Source organism: Vespa mandarinia, chromosome 1, assembly GCF_050613455.1.
Source record: "Vespa mandarinia isolate Hongniang chromosome 1, ASM5061345v1, whole genome shotgun sequence".
Taxonomy (NCBI): domain Eukaryota; kingdom Metazoa; phylum Arthropoda; class Insecta; order Hymenoptera; family Vespidae; genus Vespa; species Vespa mandarinia.
The window spans coordinates 279,110-301,541 of NC_140810.1; the positions used below are offsets into that span (position 1 = coordinate 279,110).

Genomic DNA, 22,432 nt, shown 5'->3' on the forward strand with positions numbered 1-22,432 from the left:
CTTGAATGGTAAACGTTATCGATAAAATAGATCTCCCGGCATCGAGCAAATTCTTTTACCGACGCGTCAAATGGATGCAACGACTGTGGTACATCAAAATACAGCGTAGAACATCAGTGAACATCAATAAAAGTACCTAAAGGAGATGTTCTATATCTGGACTCGAATTTTTCTTTTTCAAAATGTTCCTATTACCTTTTAAATTCTTATTTACAACGATCAACGCGAACGTAAATATCCACGACAGAGATATACTTAAACGAGAAGAAACTTTAGTAGAAATTTTACGACTTTGCTTTTATATCAAATTTATCCTATTAAGAAAATATAATTAATAGATAGATATTAACTCTTAACTTAGATTTTACTTGAAACATTTATCGAAAACAATTGAAGTATCCTTCATGAGAACTTCTCGAACGCTCGATGTCATCGATCGATTCGCTCACGATTCGAGAGTCATCTGGCGAAGAAATGCTCGAACTAACTTTGAGAGATAAAAGATTATGTTCGTTACTTCATAGATATATCTATAAATATATGTTGTATACGAAAAACTTTGTGGTGATCGATGATAAGTTTTAATTAATATCTCAAATATTTTACTTTTAAAAGTGCAAAATTTGTATTATATATTTAAATCGCATCGAGGGCGCTACTGAATACACATACCTTCTCAATGGCTCGTAGTTTATATTCGAAATTAGAAAAGTACCATTTTCTCTTTGTTCATCGGTTGTCTTCTTCGTCATAAGAAGAAAAAAAAAACAAAAGAAATATAAAATATTATTTCGATTAATCAAGGATTTTCGTAATAAGGAAATTCCTAATATGATAACAAGATCTGTAGAAACTATTCACTATTCTCCCTTCTCTTTATCGTTTCCCAATGGTTCACGATGTACCACGTGACCGATAGAACAAGCCAATCGTATTACCAGAAAAGTCACGTGATTAGGAAAATCGAAATGGTGGACGTATCGGGACGAAGGATCCCGAGAGAAGACGAAGGGCGATAAACTGGGTAAGGGCTTGTCGTATCGCGTGTTGGTATTATCGAGAAGTAAGAAAATTCCGGAGGATCGGAATGAATTCGATCGTCGTCGATCATTAAGATCCCTGATGAAGTTCGACCGTTAGGAAATCAGAAGTTTAACAAGAAAAGGTCCTATTTGTTTGAACGTCAGTTCGCCCGTATTGTAAGTGCCTCTGAAGCAAGAGATCCAGTGTGTGCGCGCGCGCGTGTGTGTGTGTGTGTGTGTTGTGAGAAAGAGGTTGGATGTAGAGAGAGAGAGAGAGAGAGAGAGAGAAAGCATAGCCGTGTGCACACAGCGATCGTGGGTGTTTGTCTCGTTTCTCTCTCCTCGTTAAAGGTGTTGGTTCTTCGAAGGGTGTTCGCCAAAAAAGAAGAATATTTTCGCGGCGTACGAACGAAGAAGGAGAAGGAGTCTCTTTTGGACGTATCGAGATACGGTGACGGTTTAGTGGCAGTGCTGAAGAGGAAGGGAGGCTGCGATTAGTATGTACTTACCAGTGTATAACAGGCTCTCCTTTCATGCATCAAAAGGATGTGTCATTGCAAACGCCTTGGAATCGACAAAGGAGGTAAAATGAAAAAGAAATTCATGTGTGTTTCTTGAGCGTTTCTAGTGCATGCCCTTTAAGACGCGCGTTTTCTTTCTCTTTCTCTCCGTCTCTCTCTCTCTCTCTCTCTCTCTCTCTCTCTCTCTCTCTCTCTCTCTCTCTCTCCCTCTCTCTCTCTCTATCTCTTTCTCTCCTCTCAGTCTTTCTCTCTCCCCCCCGCCCTCTCTGATCGCTCACGAGCATTAATTGTGGTAGTAGATGGTGTTGCTATTTCTATTACTATTGCCGACGGTGGTGGTGGTGGTGATGGTGTCCGGTGATCGGTCTACCTTCGAGCGAGAAATTCCTTTTGCCGCTTTAAGCCCGGTTTACTCTGTTGACGTTCGCGATCGCGTATCGGCGCTCGATTGGTAGCACGATCCGTGACCCGCCGCCAATCGTCGGGACGGGAAGTTTTTCCTTGCGAATGTCAAGCCGTAGACACGGATGCAGGAACGATCTTGGCAGCAATAAACGTTGCCTCAAGAGTTCGCGCGTTGTCCTTTCTCGCGAGATATATCTTTAATTCTTTTATTCTTCATTAAAGCGAATGCATGGTAAAACGCAGAAATGGCGAAAAAAAGAGAAAGGTGTCGTATATAGGATTCGATCTAGCTTAATGCTCGCTTGAATATTGTTTCGAAGTGTTGTTCTCCTTATTGCGATGTGCACCACTTTTTCCAACGATCTACCACTGTACGCGTGGATGTGCGTATTAGGATCGAAAAAGGTCGTCGATAGGTGCGGGTTATCTTTTTCCTCGCAAGATCGGCTCTGTCGTTATCGTCGTCCTCGTAATTGTACACAAGTCGTTTAACGCTACGAAAGCATATGTAATTTATATCGTCTCGTTGCTTTAAGGTTATACCAGCGATTTTTCTTTTGCATCGAAGCGTCAAGCCGCCGCCACCGCCCCCTCCCTTCCTCCCTCCCCCCCTATCTCTAGCTGTCATTTCATTTTGCGATGATAATTCGTTTCCTTCGAAACAGATTCCTACGTATGATAGAAATTGCATGAATAATTATGCCACTTCATGTAAATCTTAAATTAATAACATATCCAAACGTATTCCTATTACTACCAATAAATCCTTCATTTACTAAGTCGTTATTTGAAAACACCTTGAGATACCTTGCGTATGATTGTGCATGCAATTGTTTAATATGTCATTAGCAACGAAGAAATTGACATTTTGCTAATTGGCTTCTTTTCTTTTTTTTTTTTTCAGATAAAGTATTTTTCTGATTAAGAAAAACTTTCTGCAAGAAATATTATATCCATGAGAGAAAGATCCCTGTCGCGATGAACACGTTAAAACAGTTGAAAAGCATACGGATATGCCGATACATTGAGACCTATATACTTTTGTCATAGCGAGAAGACTATTCTACTGCCTGCCAACAATAGAATACCCACGCAATTTGCAAGCGTACAAGAAATTTCATGATAATAATTTGATGGCTGTCAGGAAAATTCTATAGGCATTCAATGTTAAAAGCTTAACATTAAGGTTAAAAGTAATAGTATCAATGAAAAATACTCTTATTCTTTGAGAACAAGATTAATAATATGGATCTGCTATTTGACTGAATTTATAAACTAAAAGAGAAAATTATAATTTTAGTAAATCTATTTTATTATATTGAAATAATATAGAGGAAAATTATAATACTCTATTCTCTCCTTATCGATCAAATTATTGAATAATAGAATGAAAATAAAACTCGATGATAAGCAGAAGATTATTAAAGCGCTGATATTCCTAAGCAGTTTTATATTGCTATTTAGAGAAAGAAAGAAGGCTTATGATATTTTATTTAGTCGAACGATTGTTTCTGCATAATTTCGACGACGACGACAACGACGACGACGACGACGACGACGACGACGACGACGACGACGATTATTATTATTATTAAATTAAGTATTTTACTTAAATATAGTCTGGTTAATTCCAGCTAGTGCATAAGTCGTGCAGTGAAATAAAGTTACATGACCGTTCAAGATATGATATAGTTGATGCGTGTACATAGACCATTGATGATAAACTGTGAGAGCATAGTAGGTAACATTTTTTAAACAGAATGTGTAAAAGTTATTTTAAACCATTGTATGAGTGGGTGTATATAACAACGAAGAAGAATGAAGGGATAATGAAACGCTTGAAGTATCCTATGGATGGCAGAGGACGTATTTGCTAACCCTAATTGAAGGAAGGTAATTTAAAAGTCATTTACTTCGATACGTCCTCTATTATTAGGACGTGGATATCAATGTCATTTGGAATATATTTTTATCGATGAGACTGATTTTTCAGGGTTATAAATATGGATAACTGCGGCTCTGGAGTGGTACAAGTATTCGTGGGCGAATGGAGCCCCGAATATGAAGCGTTATCCATTAAAGCTACGAAACAGACTTCTTCGGCAGAAATAGTCGAATGTATTATCGAAAGATTGGGTTTGGTGGATGCCACTGTCTCCAATGGTTACGAGTTAGCAGAAGTGGTAGGAAATTCTGTTGGGCAGGAGTGTAAAGAAAGAAGACTTGGTCCTTCCGAATGCCCCGTAGCGCTTATGTTACTCTGGCCAAAAAGTGCTGCTCAGCAAGAGTATTACAGGTAACATAATATCTTTCTAATATCATCATTAATCAAATAAGAAAATTTATATACAAAAGTATAATTATATACGTTCTCGTTTTTGGTGATATCTCCGTTAGGTTTTACTTGAGGAAAAAGCAAACGGATTATTTATGGTGCGACAGTAGATTTCCTATGGATCCGCAACTATTAAAGGATTATTTCAATAGATTCCTGTATCAACCGCGAGACAAAGAATATCCAGATTTATGTCAGCTTCCTGACCTTAACGAGCAGACCCTTTTAGACAATCTTCGTGCTAGATTTTTAGCTGGAAATATATACACCTATGTTGGCAGCATATTGATTGCTTTAAATCCATTTAAATTTTATCCCATTTATAATCCAAAGTACGTGAAACTTTATCAAAACAGACGATTGGGCCCGGACATACCTCCGCACATATTTGCGATAGCCGACGCGGCGTATCATTGCATGTTAAAAGAAAAAAGGAATCAGTGTATTGTGATCAGTGGTGAAAGTGGTTCGGGTAAAACGGAATCAACGAACTTTTTATTACATCATCTAACTGCCTTAAGTCAAAAGGGTTCACATGGTAGTGGCGTTGAACAGACGATACTTAGCGCCGGTCCTGTACTTGAGGCGTTTGGCAATGCAAAGACTGCACATAATAATAATAGTAGCCGTTTTGGAAAATTCATACAAGTGAATTATAAAGAAAATGGAATGGTACATGGGTAAGTTTCTCTCTTTCCAATATTAAACTTTAAATTGTCTAACAACTGATAATTATTATTTGAACAACAGGGCAGTAGTCCAGAAGTATCTCTTGGAAAAGTCAAGGATAGTTTCTCAAGGAAGAAACGAAAGGAATTACCACGTTTTTTATTATTTATTAGCTGGCGCAAATGAACAGGAAAGGCAACTTTTACATTTAGAAAGTTGCGAACGTTATAATTATTTAAACAAAAGTGGCTGTTACGGTCTTGAAAATATCGATGAAAGACATGAATTTTCGCGATTGAAGCAGTCTATGGAGATGGTGGGATTCACGCCTGAAAAGCAAAAACGACTTTTTGCAGTTTTATCGGCCGTTCTTCTACTCGGTGATTACTGAAAATATTATTAATTGATTTTAATAAAAATGACTAACGATATCGTCCCATATTCCAGGTAACGTGGAATTTCAACCAAGAAAATCCTATCATCATCACGACGAGGCAGTAGGGGTTAAGAATCCTGAAGTGGTCGCATTAATATCCGAATTGCTTAGGGTGAAACAGGAAACTCTTTTGGCGGCATTAACTGCTAAACGCGCGCGAGCTTCTGGCGAAACATTGGTCATTAATTATAGACTTCCAGAAGCAATAGCGGCAAGAGATGCAATGGCCAAGTGTTTATACGGGGCTTTGTTTGATTGGATCGTACTTCAGGTATAAGATTCAAGCAAATTTATCTTAAATATTTTAGCGTACCGTTCATAACTTAATCGTCATAACTTAAACTCGATCTTAGGTCAATCATGCTTTACTCTCTAAGAAGGATACTTTGAGGGATCATCAAGGAAATAGTATAGGGGTATTGGATATCTTTGGTTTTGAAGACTTCAAGACGTGCAATAGCTTCGAACAGTTGTGCATTAATTATGCAAACGAACAATTGCAACATTACTTCAATCAACATGTTTTTCAATATGAACAAAGAGAATACAGGAAGCAGGGAATCAGATGGACAGATATAGGATACAGCGACAATTCTGGCTGTTTAAATCTCATTGAGGGAAAACCAAATGGACTCCTTTGCCTTTTAGATGATCAATGCAAGTTAGCACTTCTTTTTTCTTTCTCTCCCTCCCTTCCCCTCCCTCGACCCCGATCCCCTTCCCACGGCAATAATTAATTATAAGCAAAAATAACACTTTGTCAATGCATATCTTTCTAGCTTTCCAGGTGCAACGAATGAGACACTGTTGCAAAAATTTAATACGGTGCACAAAGAAAATCCTTTCTATGAAGCGCCGCAGAGACGGGAAGCGGCCTTTGTCGTACGCCATTACGCAGGTTCTGTCAAATACCAAGCTGCTAATATGAGAGAGAAGAACTTGGACTTGATGAGACCAGATGGAGTAGTCGGTGTACTCAAAAACTCATCCCTGGCTTTTGTACGAGAACTTGTCGGTGCCGATCCAGTCGCTGTATTTAGATGGGCTATTCTCAGAGCTTTTTTTCGAGCTCACTTCGCTTTTCAGGAAGCAGGACGTGCGCATAGACATGGTAGAGGTAATTATATTTTATATTGAAATTGCGAATACTTTTATATCCAATGTTTTTCGAATTTACCTTCTAATACGTACGTCGTATCTTATTTTAGCCGATGGTAGTAAAACGTCTGCACAAAACAGGTATAGGACGCCAAACGAGAATTTAATAAGGTATGCATTCATTTCTACGCATTAATTATAATGCTATATCCGTTCTCACGAAGGGTGATTCTTTAAAAAAAAAAATATGTCAAATGCTTTTACATCTTCAATAGAGCAGCGCATTTATTGATTTTATATTAATAATCATAAAGAGCAAGTACCAATGTTTTTACGCTTGACTATGAATATGTTTGATCTGCATATTGTGTCACCCTACGGAGTATAAATTTGCATCTAGCTAAAAAGGTTTTTGTGTGTTCATATCTAATTGGAACGTTGAGTATATTTATATTGGCCACATTGTCTTTTGTCCCTGTAGCCATCTTGTGACGTTATCGGCCGTCAATCTAACTATTAACCGAATTGCGTAAGTGGTATTTGATCCACTGTATGTGTCATTTTACGAAATGTTACGTTTTCTTAGGCTAAGTTATCTTATGGATTTACAACATTGTACGAAATATTGACAATAGTGCCGAAATATATCCGAGTAAATTATTTTCTCTTGTTGAAAAATCAAAAATCAAAATTATCTTTCTATGCGCGACAAATAATACTAGGACGTTTAATGAAAAAGACAATTCAATTGATTTCGAAAACGTCCTTTCCATTTTACGTATCAATGAGGGGCTATCCTATCCCCTATCAAGTATCATAGAATTTCAATTGTAAATCCATACAGCTATTACACACCACTTTGATTCTGTATGTTTACAGACTTTATTTAGAGTTCTATGTTCGCACTTCTGTATTAGATGTGATTAGAGTGCAACCTGATGACCTTCGCCACATGAAAATATCTTATCACTCTCGAGTGCATTATTCTTTCTGACCATTTTCTCTTTTGAGCATGATCGCGAGCGAGAACGCGATAATGTTTTACTTCATATAATTCATTATTATTATTATTATTATTATTATTATTATTATTATTGTTGTTGTTGCTGTTGTTGCTGTTGTTATTATTATTATTATTATTATTATTATTATTGTTATTATTATTATTATTATTATTATTATTATTATTATTATTATTATTATTATTATTATTATTATTATTATTATTATTATTATTATTATTATTATTATTATTATTATTATTATTATTATTATTGCCATTCGCGATCGGTCATTTCGATTTCTAATTGTCGTCTCTTACTAAACTTTAAGCCGATTTACAATCAGCAAAAAATTATTAACGATAAATATTGTGATTCAATAAACTCGTCATTTATGAATCTTAACGTACTTAATTACATAAGCAAAAGAAATAATCATAAGGCATTTAAATCACACGATCGGGTCGAGAAATCGACTAAGCATGAAAGGATTTTTCAGTTCTCACAAACATACTCGTCCGTCCAGCTATCAGAAGCAACGAAATGTCTGTTTACCATCGACCACTCCCACCGCCACATTATCCTGCGTACAAATTGAAAACGACAGTGTAAACAACAATCGATTATCGTGGCCGCAGTTTAGAAACATTAATCAGACTCAACACCCGTCGAATATAACAACAACGAAGAATTACATAATAAGGGGGAGGGAAGACCAGCCTCATAGTAATAATAATAAATTCAGACGGGATACTCATACACCACTAGAGAGGGTGCTTCCGAAAGACGAAGCTAACGTTATGGAACGCGCTAATCAAATCGTCATGTATGTAAACGTATTTACCTGGATCTTGGATAAGAATTTAATTTAAGCTATAAAAAATCACTGGCTCACTTGTAAAGGTAGTTGCGTGCTCTCTTAGGTTTTATGGGTGAAGTTGGTTTCTTTCGTATCACGTCTTAGTACGATATTAATGGTCTTCCCATGCAGTACATACATGGCTTTACACGTTGTCATTTTATCTAGTCATCAATATATCCCCAGCCCCTACGCACAATCCTCTCTTCGAACTGTAAACACATAATCCTATTATATCATCCGTCATCACAGAAATTTCTTTCGATCTAACGTGTAGTTCAATATTCGCAATTTTTCAATACGTTATGGTGATTGGTGCATGTTACTCGTTTATCAATAACAATAGATGGACACGTTTCTCACAAAAAACAACCCACTACTCGACGACCTATCTCCACTTTTTCCATCTATAGATTTTTTCGTATGGATATGCATTTAGCGTATATCGAAATCTATCGTCGAATCTTTTTTTACAAACTATAGTCGCTGCTCTAAAACAACAATATCAATATATGATTGTTCCACTTTTCCACATGCCAACGAATGAAGTTGTCACCGACAACAATTTTGACAACAATTAACCATCTATATCGTTACAATTATTTTTCTATGCTTTTTTTACCTTTATATTATATTCTATATACTCTGCCAATTGTATTGTCTGCTGTCGTATATCTTGCATTTCGTATTAAGTATGTGGGAAGAAAAAATTTACAAGAAAAATTTACAAATAAAAAAAAAAAAAAAAAAAAAACAAAAAAGAAAGAGAAAAAAAGTAATAAAAACAAAATCGCAATGCACCGTTCGCCAAAGTAGACATTGTAATGCTTTTTCCTTGTCCTGTTTCTTTTTTTTCTTCTTTTATCTTCTAATTTATATTATAATAAATAATATTTAATGTTTCTATGATGTACTTTTACGCGAGGAAATAAAAGAAAGCACGAGGAATAGACGATAGAATAAACAAAAGAACAGGAAAAGGAATAGACGAGCGCTTTATACCGAATATATATATATATATATATATATATATATATATATATATATATGTTTATCAATGATTCTCAATTGAAAATGTTTACAGGAAAAACAAATCCTTTCGTCCAAGGGAACGAGGTAAAAAGGGTCTAAAGAATCTTCAGACTGTGAAAACTCTCGCCGGAAGAACGCAAAGCTATGGGACTGGTCCGGGAAAAGCAAGGAAGCAGCCCATGACCGTATCGGCACAATTTCAACAAAGTTTACACAGCCTTATGGATACCTTAAATCAAGCAAATCCTTTTTTCATTAGATGCATAAAAAGCAACGCCAATAAAGTTCCAAACGAATTCGACGAAGAAACCGTACAGCGGCAGCTAAGATATACCGGGATGTTAGAGACAGTTCGAATTAGACAAGCAGGCTTTAATGTCAGATTAACATACGACGAATTTATTCAACTGTATCGAATGTTATTGCCCAAAGGGCTCTTGAGTTCGCAATCGGATGTGCGTGATTTTTTGTTAACGTTGAATCTGAATAGAGACAATTATCAGCTTGGAACGACAAAGGTATTTCTTCGAGAGTCCGAGAAGATAAAGCTCGATATAGAATTGCATCAACAAATCATTACGAGCATCACGACGATACAGAACTGGTTTCGTGCTTGCTTGGAAAGGAGAAGGTTCTTAAGGTTAAAGAATGCGGCAGTGCAAATACAATCATTTTGGAGAATGGTATGTGCCCAACGATTTGCACAGGCGTTACGCGCGAGAACAGAAGCTGCTATTCATATTCAAGCCATATGGAGAGGGTACAAACAACGTACTTGGTTTAAAAAATTAAGATCCTGCGTAACAATATTTCAGGCTTACGTTAGAGGTAGGAACTCTAGGAAAGCTTTCATGGAACTTAAAAGGCGGAAAAATGATATGAAGAAGATCGAAGAACCCCAGGAAAATCGGGATTCCGAGGAGCATACGGTTCAACAAAAAATCACCTACTCGCCTGCGACTCACGCAGACGCGGAAGAGTAAGTATTTTGGTAATATTTTTTTCCATTTCTTCCATAGCTAATAATTTTCGTATTTTCCTTTACAGATCATCGTCAATCTGCGAAGAACGTTCCTTACCGGAGTACACTGTATCCCCTCGAAAGTTGGAAGCGCAAAAGCGCTTAACGCCGGTCAAGTAAGTCGATCGTATAACTACTATATCGTCCTCATGTAATTATCTGCTTCTTTTTTTTTCCTTTTATATCGATGTCTCGTGAAATTTTCGTGATCTCGTCTTGCAGGCAAGAGAACTTACGTAGAGAAGCGGCGACCGGCGACACGAGCGTACCCTATTCCAAACGGAAAATTACACCGAATAAAAGGGTATTGCACGAGTCGACGAGCGTCGCCCCAAAAAATTCTGAAACGTTTTATTCCGAAGAAATTGGCGAGCGTAAGAGCAGCATCGAAAGTCTTACTAGCTTAAAAAGTTACGAATCTCAAGGTAGCGTTAATAGTTCTGAATCGCAAGAAAATTCGAGCTGCAAGCCCATTCCAAGTACAAGAACGAAACGTGGCGATCACTCGGCCATAGTTATTACGAATACGAATTTAGTGAGCTCCAACAGATTGTCTTCGATAAGTAAAAGAACCGATAGCTCGTCGACGGGTTGTAGCGATGGTGAAACGGATGGCGATATACCGAACGCCGTGCAAAGCGCTCCGCCCATTTTCAATGTCGCCCCGTCCTTTACGAATCCTAGAGAAATGAAATATCATTCCAATGCGAATTTGAACCGCAGTCCAAATGCGGATATTTGGCGAAGAAGGGCTGAGTATTCGTCCATAAATTATAACGACTACATAATGTCAGTGCCTCAGAAAGCGACCGTGACTCGATCGCCGAACGTTTCTCAATATAAGAACATAGCCGATAATGTTTTAGAACACTCTCGATTGGAACAACCGAACGAGGCTGCAAATTACAACGTAAAATTGGATGCGAGCGAACGTTTCATTCGTATGGAAAATTCTCGCGAGTCGCGACTGTCGGGAGATCGCTTGGAAAATCTACCAATTTCGCCGTCACGACGGGAACAACAAAATTATGGATTGTGTAAGGACGTCAAAGAGATGAATTATTCGAGAAGGATAAATTCCGAAGGTGACAGCACTTCGGCCAAGGCGGAGCCCACGAACGACGAGAACGCCGCGAAGAACGTACTCGCGAGAAGAACGGATCTTAAAGATAAAAATTCTAGGCCAAAGGACAAATTCGAGCCGGATGTGCCGGTAAGAAGTGCCAGAAGAAATCGACCATCGAGGGAGGTTCAATGCAGATCCATGGGCGAGAGCGCCTCGGATACCAGTGTCAGTGAGACGAGGAATCTCTTCCTTGGTACCATTAAGGAGGCCGACATGAAACGCATGGAAAATATTAACGTATGGACGAGAAAGGATAATCCGAGCGAAGTCACCTCTAGATCCGTCACCGATTGGCCAGTTAATAAGAACGAAACGGTTTACAAGGGCCAACAACCGGGAAAACGAATGAGATCGAACGCCATAACGACCTCGGAACTTCGAAGAAGAAATTCCGATCCGGCTACTAAGACGTCAGCATTGAACGACGACAAGTCCGGCGCGGACACCAGTCCTAACGAATTGAAACTCGCTCCTGGTATGAATCTGTTGGAATGGAAGGGCAACAATCTCTTTACCTTGGCCGGACATCGTTTTAGAAAAGTAGCGCGCTTCGCAAAGGACGACGTATGCGTTTGTTGTCACGAGAAAATGGACGCCTTTGTTACCCAAGGATACAAATGCGTCGATTGCAAACAATTGTATCACGTAAAGTGCATTCAGAATGGAGGAGTACTCAAAATGCCATGTCTTTTAGCGAATACACCAAACAGACGGAAAAACAGAAAGCCACCGCGTACACCTTATGATGCTACCAAACAAACGGTGGCTTCAAAATTCAGTCTTACCGGTACCTCCGCTTTTTCCGACAGCACGGATAAGATCATATCCGATGCCAAAGAATTGGCGCTTATGCAGGACTTCATTACTAAAAAGATATACATAATGGAGGCTCAGGAAGAAGGTAGAAAACCGAGTGAGGTGGATCGCGTTTTTAAACAGGCGTTGCGTAAATTCAAAGACGAGCTGGTTATTACTTACAGCGTTGCTATTCAACAGGGCGTAGAAGGAAACATAAAGTACACCGATCTGATAGCGAATTTTCTTCACGTTATGGAGACCGTCTGTAAGCAAGAAAATACTAGCGAAGATTTTCCCGTGACAATGGGCGTTAATGCCTTCAGAGGATTTATGAACGAATTCATGACATTAGTTAAGACAGAAGCGCCGGAAAAGCAAAGTAAGAGTAAACGGAAAAAGGAAAAGAAACGGAAACAAGAAGAGCCCATACGACATGGTAATCACATGTTCCAATTAACCATCATTAATATTCCCACCGCTTGCGAAGTTTGTACTTCGTTCTTTATGTGGCCGATCGAACGAGGACTCGTTTGCCAAAGTAAGTACGTCTTTCTTTGTTCGTTCGTTCGTTCGTTCGTTCGTTCGTTCGTTCGTTCGTTCGTTCGTTCGTCGGAGAATACATTTTGTCAATCGTATTTACCTACCACTTTTTCTTTTTTTTTTCCTCATCAAACAGATTGCAAGCTGACGTGTCATAAGAAATGTTACACAAAAGCAACGCCCGAGTGCGGAAAGGAAGCGTCAATGCTCGAAGCTAATTCGCGTAGAGTTTTCGGCGTTCCTTTGTACAAATTGGACTGCGGCGACGGCAAAGTACCGCTGGTAGTCGATCGATTGATCACTACTATAGAGATGCACGGATTATACACTGAGGGTATATACAGAAAGAGCGGAGTAAGTTCGAAAGTACGAGAGCTCAAAGTTAAAATGGACGAGGGCGATTTGGAGAAGGTGGACTTTGAGAATTATCAGGTGCACGTTCTAGCAGCCGTTTTGAAGAGCTTCTTCCGAGATATGCCGGAGCCTCTGTTGACTTTCGAATATTACGACGATTTCCTTCACGCCGCAAATTTGACGGACCCACACGATAGAATCAGCACGCTCTTTGCAATTCTAAAGAAATTGCCGAAGCCGAATTTCGATCTGATGGAACGATTGATCGTACATCTGGCGAGAGTGGCCTTGCACGAAGTGGACAATCGAATGTCACCGTCCGCCTTGGCGATTGTATTCGCTCCGTGTATATTGAGAACGAGTCGAACCCTACCGGCACAAGATTCGCTTCAAGACGTGGGCAGACAGACCCGTTGCGTCGAAACGATCGTTCAAGAGAAATTGCGAGTCGTAAGAGCGACTTTAGCCGACATAAATACTTTGGAATCCGCATGCCACACGGCGACCCATCGACTCTCGAGCTTAAGGTCCTCCAAGATATTTAGTCCGGAGGAACTGAACGTAGCGACGCCGAATATCACGGCACGAAGTGGGGGTGTCGATAGGGAGAGAGATCGAGGAGACGAGGAGGAAGCGTTGCTCGTAGATCACATACAGGAGATCCAAAAGGAGAAGGCTTTATTGACGTCCACGTTGCCGAGCTTAACCCGTGCTTCTTCGGACGACGATCTCCTTCTCTCAGCAACGGATTTGGACGACGGATCTCTCGACGATTTGCTTCCACCTTCCGCCGGTACGTTTGTCTTTACTTTAAAGTATCACTACTTAGGATTTTAGCCGTGTTTCTATCCTGCGTAATCGCGAATATAAACGACCTACGATACGATATGACGACAGTCATACCGTAAAACGTATAAATTCCTTTGAAATTTCCTACAAATCCTTGACATTACTTCTAAGAACGTTATTTTCTATTTCTCGTAGACGGTCTGGTACGAAAGAAACCCATACAGAGGCAAAGCTCAGCGGACAACGCTTTTCCCACTATTATAAGCGTCGACGAGGACATGGTGATGGTATGACCACAGTCGTCCACAGGCAACATGTTGTCCGTGAAACTCGGACGATAAAAAAGTGTAGCAGCATGGCAAGCTTCGCATGGTTCCGTCGCTAGCTACGGTCGCTCGACAGCCGCTCGACGGCCGCCAATTCTGGTCTCATATGAAAGACGCCGAGTTATTTTATTCGCTAGTTAAAACGACTTTTAAATAGGTCTAGTAATTTGTCAACCCTTTAGGATCTCAAGCCGGTAATTTGGGTCGTCGCTTACTTCCATCGTTTCGTGATAAAACGTTTCGTCAAATTTTATTTAGTAGCTCGCTTCGGCGTGGCGATTTTATATATCGCGACGTCGACCTAATATCGCGCTGTAAAAACTATACTCCTTTCCTGGGATACATTCCTTTCACCGAAGACTGTCAGCCTCTGGTAAATCGCCTCTCTTTCGAGAGCTCATCTTCAAGCACACCACAAATACTTCTTTTTTTTTTTTTTTCTTCATTTTTATTTCATTATATCGATGTAACGAACGCATCGTTAGTTGCGTACTCATTCGTACTCTTTATCTCTCACAGGCATTCGAATACTTTTCGATTTTATACCTTGGTAAGGAGTTCCGCTCGATAAGAATTAAATGAGACTCTCCCTGTCCTGATTATCGTCATGAACCATAATCAGGAATTTTGTTATACATTCTTTGACAATCAGAGAAATTCGACAAAGAGAATCGACTAAAAGTCGATCGATCGAACAGAGCGACGACATTAGCCTAGGCTCCATGATCGAATGACAAAGAGGAGGAGAGAAGACTGCTGGTTTCTTTCCTCGAAAAAGAGCTCTCGTTGTTTCGGCGATATCTTCTGTTCGGCTGAGAACAACGAGTTATCAAATTGCTAGATCTAAGCGGAAAGACTTTATAGCAGAGAAGATACGAAAGAACATGGAAAACCAAAATATAACTTGTATATATTATATCATATGACTATCTCATATTAGTCTGTTATTATTGTTAAAGTTACGAGAGACGTTACCAAGGTTATATTTCTACTGTCGATATTCATCGTAGCTGGTAAAACGTCGATATATAAATAATATATCGGGCTTGCCGATTTTTTAATTCGTTGCGATTAGTTTTTTTTTTCTTTTTTCTTTATTCTTTTTTTTTAGTTATGTTCTTTTCCGTGCGACGATTTCATACACAGACGCATCCGACATAGACGTATATATCTGTACCGCGCATCTCGAATTATCTTACGTATGAGTACTTATGTATATACATACATACACACGCGCACACACGCACGCACACACACACACACATACACACACACACACACACACACACATATATATATACATATATATATATATATATATATGTATATGTATATGTATATAAAATAGAAAAATTTCGTGCGGGCAGAACTAAGTAGGCTTTTTTTTACTCGAGATTTATAGCATGTCATTTTAGTTTCGTTTTTATCGCCTAGTTTCTTCGTTGGCCCAAGCGCGCTTTTTATTCATTTTCTCGCCTCATTTTGCTCGTATTCCTTTTTAATCGCATTCGGAGTCAAAGTCTTATTCCTTTTACGCTCTCGTACGTTCCTCGTGCCAGTTTGTCCAAGTTTCTTGCTAATTAGAAAGATCGAGGAAACGAATGAAAAGACGTACTATAACGTTAATATAAAGATTTCCTATTTTTTTTCTCATCGAATATGTAGATAAAGCCAGCGATGATCTCAATTCTATTTTAGCACATGCCAGGCCTCGTTATCGAAAATAAATTAAATCTATTTTCGAATGAATACTATTTTCTTCTGCGTTTAACAGAAATACATATTCCTACTTTAGATCTATTATTTGTCGAATAGAAATTGAAACGTTTGCACGTTCCTCGATCTTTTCTCATGTCTTCCAACGTCTGCGGTCGTACAACCATAAGGACGTACTTTTTATGTTTCGATCAGTGACGAAGATCAAATCAAACAGAAAATTACATTTATTTCGCGTAATTCGGTCGGCTCGATTAGTGACTAAAACGTACGCGGCTTTTATCCCAGTAATATAGAATTAAGTGGAAGATTTAGAAAATATGCCGTTTTCGTTCTTTCAAAGTCTACTTTTCTTCCGACTCGTCAAAATATCATTTGTATTACGTTCGTTCTCTTCATTTTTTTTTCTTTTTTTTTATTTTTTTTTTTTTTATTTTTATTTTTATTTTATTATTATTATTATTATTTTTCTTTCTTTTTTCTTTTTTTAACATCTGGTTATCGAACCGAGAGTTTTATACGACCGATCGTTTTATCTTTTCTTCCTTTTCCTATTTTTTTTATTTTCCTTTTCTTATCTTTCTTTTTCCTTACCTTCCTTTCTTTTCTTTTTTAATACGCGCTTCTTCTAATCCCTTACTTTTCACGCACGGTGAGTTTTAGAAATATAAAAGAGAGGAGAAGATATAGTCGAGTTATCGCGATGTAATGTTAAAGATTATGGAATGTTGAGTTGTGTTTTAACGTTTTACGTTGTGTTTTATTCTACAAGCCATGACATCGTGCTATAGCACTTGGCAAAATGCAATTCGTTATGTTTCGAGCGAAACCGAAGCCATAATTCGTTGCAATCGTATAGTGGATCTCGATTCGGTCGAAGGAATATAATATAAACCGTCTTTTGTGCGAGTAGTTGCAATGTTATTGTTGATTTTTCAATGTACATAGTATTGTATCTCTTGGAAAGAATTTACATAAAACGTATACACCACACACACACACACACACACGCACGCGAAGACAAAGACAGACAGAAATCTTTATCGTTCACATCGTACATTTCTGACAAAAGGTGAACACTTACAGGTTGTTTTGTTTCGTTTGGGCTAGTCTTCCTATTGCATATCGAAAGATCAGGTTGTTATACATAAAGTTTCGCAAACGCCTATAGCGATCGTAACAATATCCTTCCTCCCTCGAGATCGATAGAAATTTATTCGTCGTAATTTCATAAAATCTTTATCGCCTAGATTTGTGACCGAACTGTTGTTTAGTCGTATTCTATTATCGAACGATAAAAAATAAGTATAAATTAATTGGTAAGAGATATCGATATGTGTATGCATACGCTTCTACCGTGTAAAATGCTATACACGATCGTCAAGAACCTGTCTGTTTTGATAGCCTGTCAATGAGGAAAACATGAACGAGAATCGAATGGACGACGATATTGAAGTTTGACGGCAAGATTTCTTAATACCCCGACGATCAGAGCGAAGGAATATCGAGCCTACACACGTTTATTACGTTTCAACTTTCTTGTGTTTTTTTTTTCTTTGCAGCGATATTTTTCAATATTAAATAGAGGAAGCCTATTAAAAAAAAAAATGAGCAATGCATTTTATCGCATTTTTATATAGTAGCAGTAGTAAGAAACAAATCGCTAATACACACGGCTCTACGTTTCGTGCTCCAACAAAAGTCGGGGTTTCAATTATTGTTGTACCTACGTACATATGTGTAAAGAATATGAAACACTTTCATGACAATATCACCCGATATATCACGATCACGGTATATATATATATACATATATATATATACATATATATATATATATATATATATATATATATACGTGTGTATATATATATATATCTATATATATATATCCTTTCTTCCGAGCGTATCCGTTCACGACGCGTACCATCGGGCCACGGTTTGCGTTCGTTATCGGAAACGTAAAATTATGAGACGATGCGGCGGTCTGCGTTGTCCTTATCGTCTACTTATGACGAGAATCAAAATTGCAGCAAGCATCGTTATCGAACGAATAAAAAACTATGTAATGCTCTACGTGGCCGAATTTTCGAAATACGCTTATTACAAATATAGGAAACGATATGATGTTTGCTGCTGCCGCTCCCAAACGTCTCTCTCTATCGCTCTCTTTCACTCTCTCTCTCTCTCTTTCTCTCTCTCTCTCTCTCTCTCTCTCTCTCTCTCTCTCTCTCTCTCTCTCTCTCTTTCTCTTTTTTCTTTCTTTCGAATGAAGAATAAAAGAAAAAAAGAATCAATATGCTTCGATGATCTTGATTGTTCGCGAAAAATTTTCTTTTCTGTACTCGCGATCGTCAAAAATGAGAAATCGTATCGTTAAGGAATAGAACAAAGTGATTAAGGCCAATGAAGGTTCCTGAAGAAAATAAAAAAAGAAAAGAGAGATCGATCGTGATGGGATGAACGAGTAAGTTAGCAGAATTTATTAATAACATTAAAACATCGCGATATTAATGCTCTTCCCGTTCGTGTCTTGGCATAAATATAAGCACTGATTATGGACAGACTGTTCCCGATCTTCGCGATCGAACTCGATGCTTTTTAATCGTCGGTATAAAGATCGTAGAATAAAAGAATTGATTAGAACAAAACTGCATACGTACAAATAAGGAATTTCGTCCAAGAATCTTGTCGTTTGTCCTCGATTGAAGGAATTTCTGACTGTCGTTCGCTAGTTCGTCGCGATCCTCGGGAACATCGTGTACAAAATTATATTTATATATGCATATATGAATATATAAATATAGTATATAGTATATATACATATATATATATATATATATATTTATACGATATGTATATATATACATATATATATATATATTTATATGGTATATATATATATATATATATATATATATATGTATATTTATCTGTTATTTTTTTGGAGAGAAAGAAATGCTTGTGTCTTGCTGTACGAGAGTGGAGAGAAAGGATAATGAATGGCAATTGTGTAAGTTTTTCGCGAGAATTGTGTATTGCAAGAGTAAATAAATAGGTGATAAAAGAATTTATATATTTATATATATACATACTTCCGACAAGTCCAAGCATGTATATATATATATATATATATACATATATATATATATATATACACACATATATATATAATATATCGTCCATACAAATGGTACACATGTAAACACACACGCACTCAAGCACCCAGAGAGAAGAATAGGGCGCGTGCGCGTATCGGCTGTTTATCCGAGCGTGTGCTCCGAGGGATTTTTCGTTAGACTCGAGTGCGCTCTTGTGTGGAGAGGCTCGAGACGTGGGAGGAGTTAGACGAAAGAGATTATAGACTTTTAATCGGGAAGCGAGGCTGAGATGCGAGAAAAAGGACCTAGAGGAAGAAGCCTCTTTACGATCGCCTTAGAATTAGCCTTAACCTTTATGTATATGTATGCTATGTATATACCGACTTTCTTTTTTTTCCCTCGACGAATCCGATCCTTTCTCGTCCGTTTTTGTACTCTCTCTCTCTCTCTCTCTCTCTCTCTCTCTCTCTCTCTCTCTCTCTCTCTCATTTTTTAATAAACTAGTACTATCTAGAAAGAATAATATTATATTTTTATTTTTTCATAAAACTGCAATTTTTCATTCAACAATTTCAATTATTTCTTCTCCAGTCGTGAAACAATCGTAAAATCGTCGTGAAATAATCATATTTGAGGATCTCGGATCTCTTTTTGTTCTTTCTCCATTCCACGTCACTTTTCGTACATCTTTTCAACGACGAGGCTGCATGTTTTTTTTTTTTTTCTTTTTTACATTTGACCGCACGTTCGCACCCTAATCACCGTGAATCTCGCGAGCAAAGAACCGTGAAATGGGCCGACAGGGTTTACCGGAGTTTGCCGAGGGACATAGCGGGAAGGACGTCATGGACGATCGAAGCGTGACGACGTAGAACATTCGTTTTTTTCCTGTCTTTTCCTTTTTTCTCTTCTTTTCTTTTTTTTTTTTTTCTTTTTTACCACCTCATCTTGCTGCTCCCCGTTAACGTCGGCGTCGGTAGTGGTTACACGTTAGCTCGATATTCAACTAACAATAAGTATCATAGCTTTAGAAAATAAGAGAAGAGAAAGCTTATCGCACTCTTTTTTCTATTTTTTCGAGTTACGACTCGTATTTTTAGATTTGACCATTTCTAAAGGGAGAAAGAGAAAGCGAGAGAGAAAATAAATAAGCGATAAGGAAAGAAGTCCAAGTAGATGTCGCTTGAAGAGAGATTCTTCCTACTTTGTTTTCATTTTCTTATTCCTTCCTTTTTTCCTTCCTTCCTTCCTTCCTTCCTTCCTTGTCACTTGCTTCCTGACTCGCGATCGAAGGCACTAGGCGTCGAGAAAGATCAATCTACTTAGAATCTTGGGTTTGAGAGAGGAAGACCATTAAAGAACGAGGGAGATTAGAAGGGTAACCAAGAGGAACGGCCGTGTTCGAGCACGCTCGTTAACAATACACAAACATACACGTATTTTCACACACAAACGAAAAGACGAACAGAAAGATACCCATAGGCATCGTCGTATATGTATGTATGTTACTTTAATCAGAAGGTTTACCGACTTAATCCGTGAACCAGGTACAACGTTCTTTCACTTGTACAATATGCGTGTGGCCGCTTAAAAGTATATTTTGCGTGTTCCCTCGCGCGCGCCCGTGTGGATTATACGTGTGCGTCCTCCGAGACGGTGTGTGTACGAGGGGCTATCCTCCGTGATCGACTGTAATTTTATATAATATTTGTAAGGCAAATGAAATATTATGTACAGCATACCTGACAGTAAATAATAAGTATCTATCTTATATCTGTAGAGAAGGATCAAATTACACAGGCATGCCATTATGCTGCGTGTTCCACTTACCTCGTTCGATCGTTAGCGCTATCCAAGAATGAAGCGGGATCTAATAACTCGTTCCCCTACGATTTTTCCATCCTCTTCCTACGTTAGTTTCTTTCGTTACTTGCACGAGTCTCAAAGAAGTAACGATAACGATAATCACAATGACCCATTTATGTTTTCCTTTATTTTTATATCGTTAGATATATCGTTATTCTCTCCGGCGAGTTTACCTTTCCTTACTGACGTATATACGAAGTTTGTCGTCCTTACGGCACAAGTCGATCAAACGCTGAATTGGGAAGTCACGACGGACGATTCGAGAATTCGATACTTACAGGACTCGCTTCGCTTTGGGAACTTTGTCGTTTGAAATCCGTGTGTCGTTCGCGTCTATGTTCTATCATCATTTCCAATTCTCGTTTGCCTAGTATCGAACGTACGATGACAAGCGATGCGGATTGATTTCCGTAATTTGACGATGATAGTCGAGAACTAATTTCCTGTCAATCGCACGTCCTACAACATACGCTCATTCCTTTGAATCGACTTCGTTAGGAATCGTATTACCAAGATTTTCTGATACAGAGCGTACGACTGTTGTAAGCAAGCAAAGACTTTTTCTCGATAAAGAGAGATAGAGAAAACTACTATTTCAAAAGAAACTCTCCAAGAATTTTTTACTAAAGACCAAACGTATTGACTACTAACTAATTAACGTTTCGTTTCGTATCAAAAAAATTTACGAGTAAGAATAAGATCGTCCTATATACTTGTGTTTGTAATTTAAAAAAGAAAAACGATGATTACCAACGTTATGGACAAGCGTCGTAAAAAGAAGTTCATTAATTTGGAGCCGATTGAAAGTGAAAGAAAAGAAAAAAAGACAAAAATATGACTTTACCTTTTTATTTCGACACACGAGCAGCAGAATCGTATACTTTAATAGAACTCGAGAGCCGAGAGTGTCAACGGTACAGGAGAATATAAGTCCTCGTAAGAGAAAGGCAAGAGATTTTCTCGCAGTGTTTTAAGAGATCGCGTGGAAAGAATTTTTTAGCTTTCGGTGGAAGCACCAGCAGCTTTTCGGGGAAAGGCAATTAAGGGTGTCCGCCAGGTTTGCGCCATCGCCCCTCTGGAACGAAGAGAAGGCAGTTTGCCGAGAAGAAAAACGGCCGATATCAGTGGCGATGACCAGAGACGAAGGGACCGAGAAACGTTTCTCGCTCACAGAACCGTAGAAACGAACGGTAATGTCCTCGAGCCGGACAGAAATGAAATTCGTGTGATTTAGTCGTTCGAATTCACGGACAATCGGGGGAAGATAAATCCCATCCAAAAAATTTCTCTTTTTATCGAGTACACGCGCCATCTTTTGTACTTTTTCTCTTATATTTTTCACGATCGTTTCTACGTAGAATATAAGTAGAAATATTCTCTCTCGAATCGGTTTATTTTCCTCTTTCTTTTTCTTTTA

General features: G+C 38.2%; 1 protein-coding gene across 9 annotated transcripts; it reads left to right on the forward strand.

Moving 5' to 3' along the window:
* Nucleotides 1-978: 978 nt before the first annotated feature.
* LOC118446071 (unconventional myosin-IXb) lies at nucleotides 979-16,437 on the forward strand. Of its 9 annotated transcripts, none has more exons than XM_085655398.1 (16): nucleotides 979-1,605; nucleotides 2,853-3,841; nucleotides 3,942-4,244; nucleotides 4,346-4,963; nucleotides 5,034-5,332; nucleotides 5,400-5,659; nucleotides 5,742-6,049; nucleotides 6,168-6,505; nucleotides 6,597-6,657; nucleotides 6,968-7,015; nucleotides 7,987-8,313; nucleotides 9,431-10,357; nucleotides 10,426-10,515; nucleotides 10,622-12,861; nucleotides 13,000-14,010; nucleotides 14,202-16,437. In XM_085655398.1, the coding sequence occupies exons 3-16, from the start codon at nucleotides 3,952-3,954 to the stop codon at nucleotides 14,297-14,299; spliced, it is 6,918 nt and encodes a 2,305-aa protein (XP_085511524.1). In that variant the 5' UTR covers nucleotides 979-1,605; nucleotides 2,853-3,841; nucleotides 3,942-3,951; the 3' UTR covers nucleotides 14,300-16,437. The 9 variants fall into 9 exon arrangements, with proteins under 9 accessions (XP_085511524.1, XP_035732167.2, XP_035732163.2 ...); XM_035876274.2 differs by lacking the exon at nucleotides 6,968-7,015 and having other exon boundaries at nucleotides 2,853-3,141; nucleotides 3,583-3,841; XM_035876270.2 differs by lacking the exon at nucleotides 6,968-7,015 and having other exon boundaries at nucleotides 979-1,199; nucleotides 1,391-1,605.
* The last annotated feature ends 5,995 nt before the right edge of the window (nucleotides 16,438-22,432 follow it).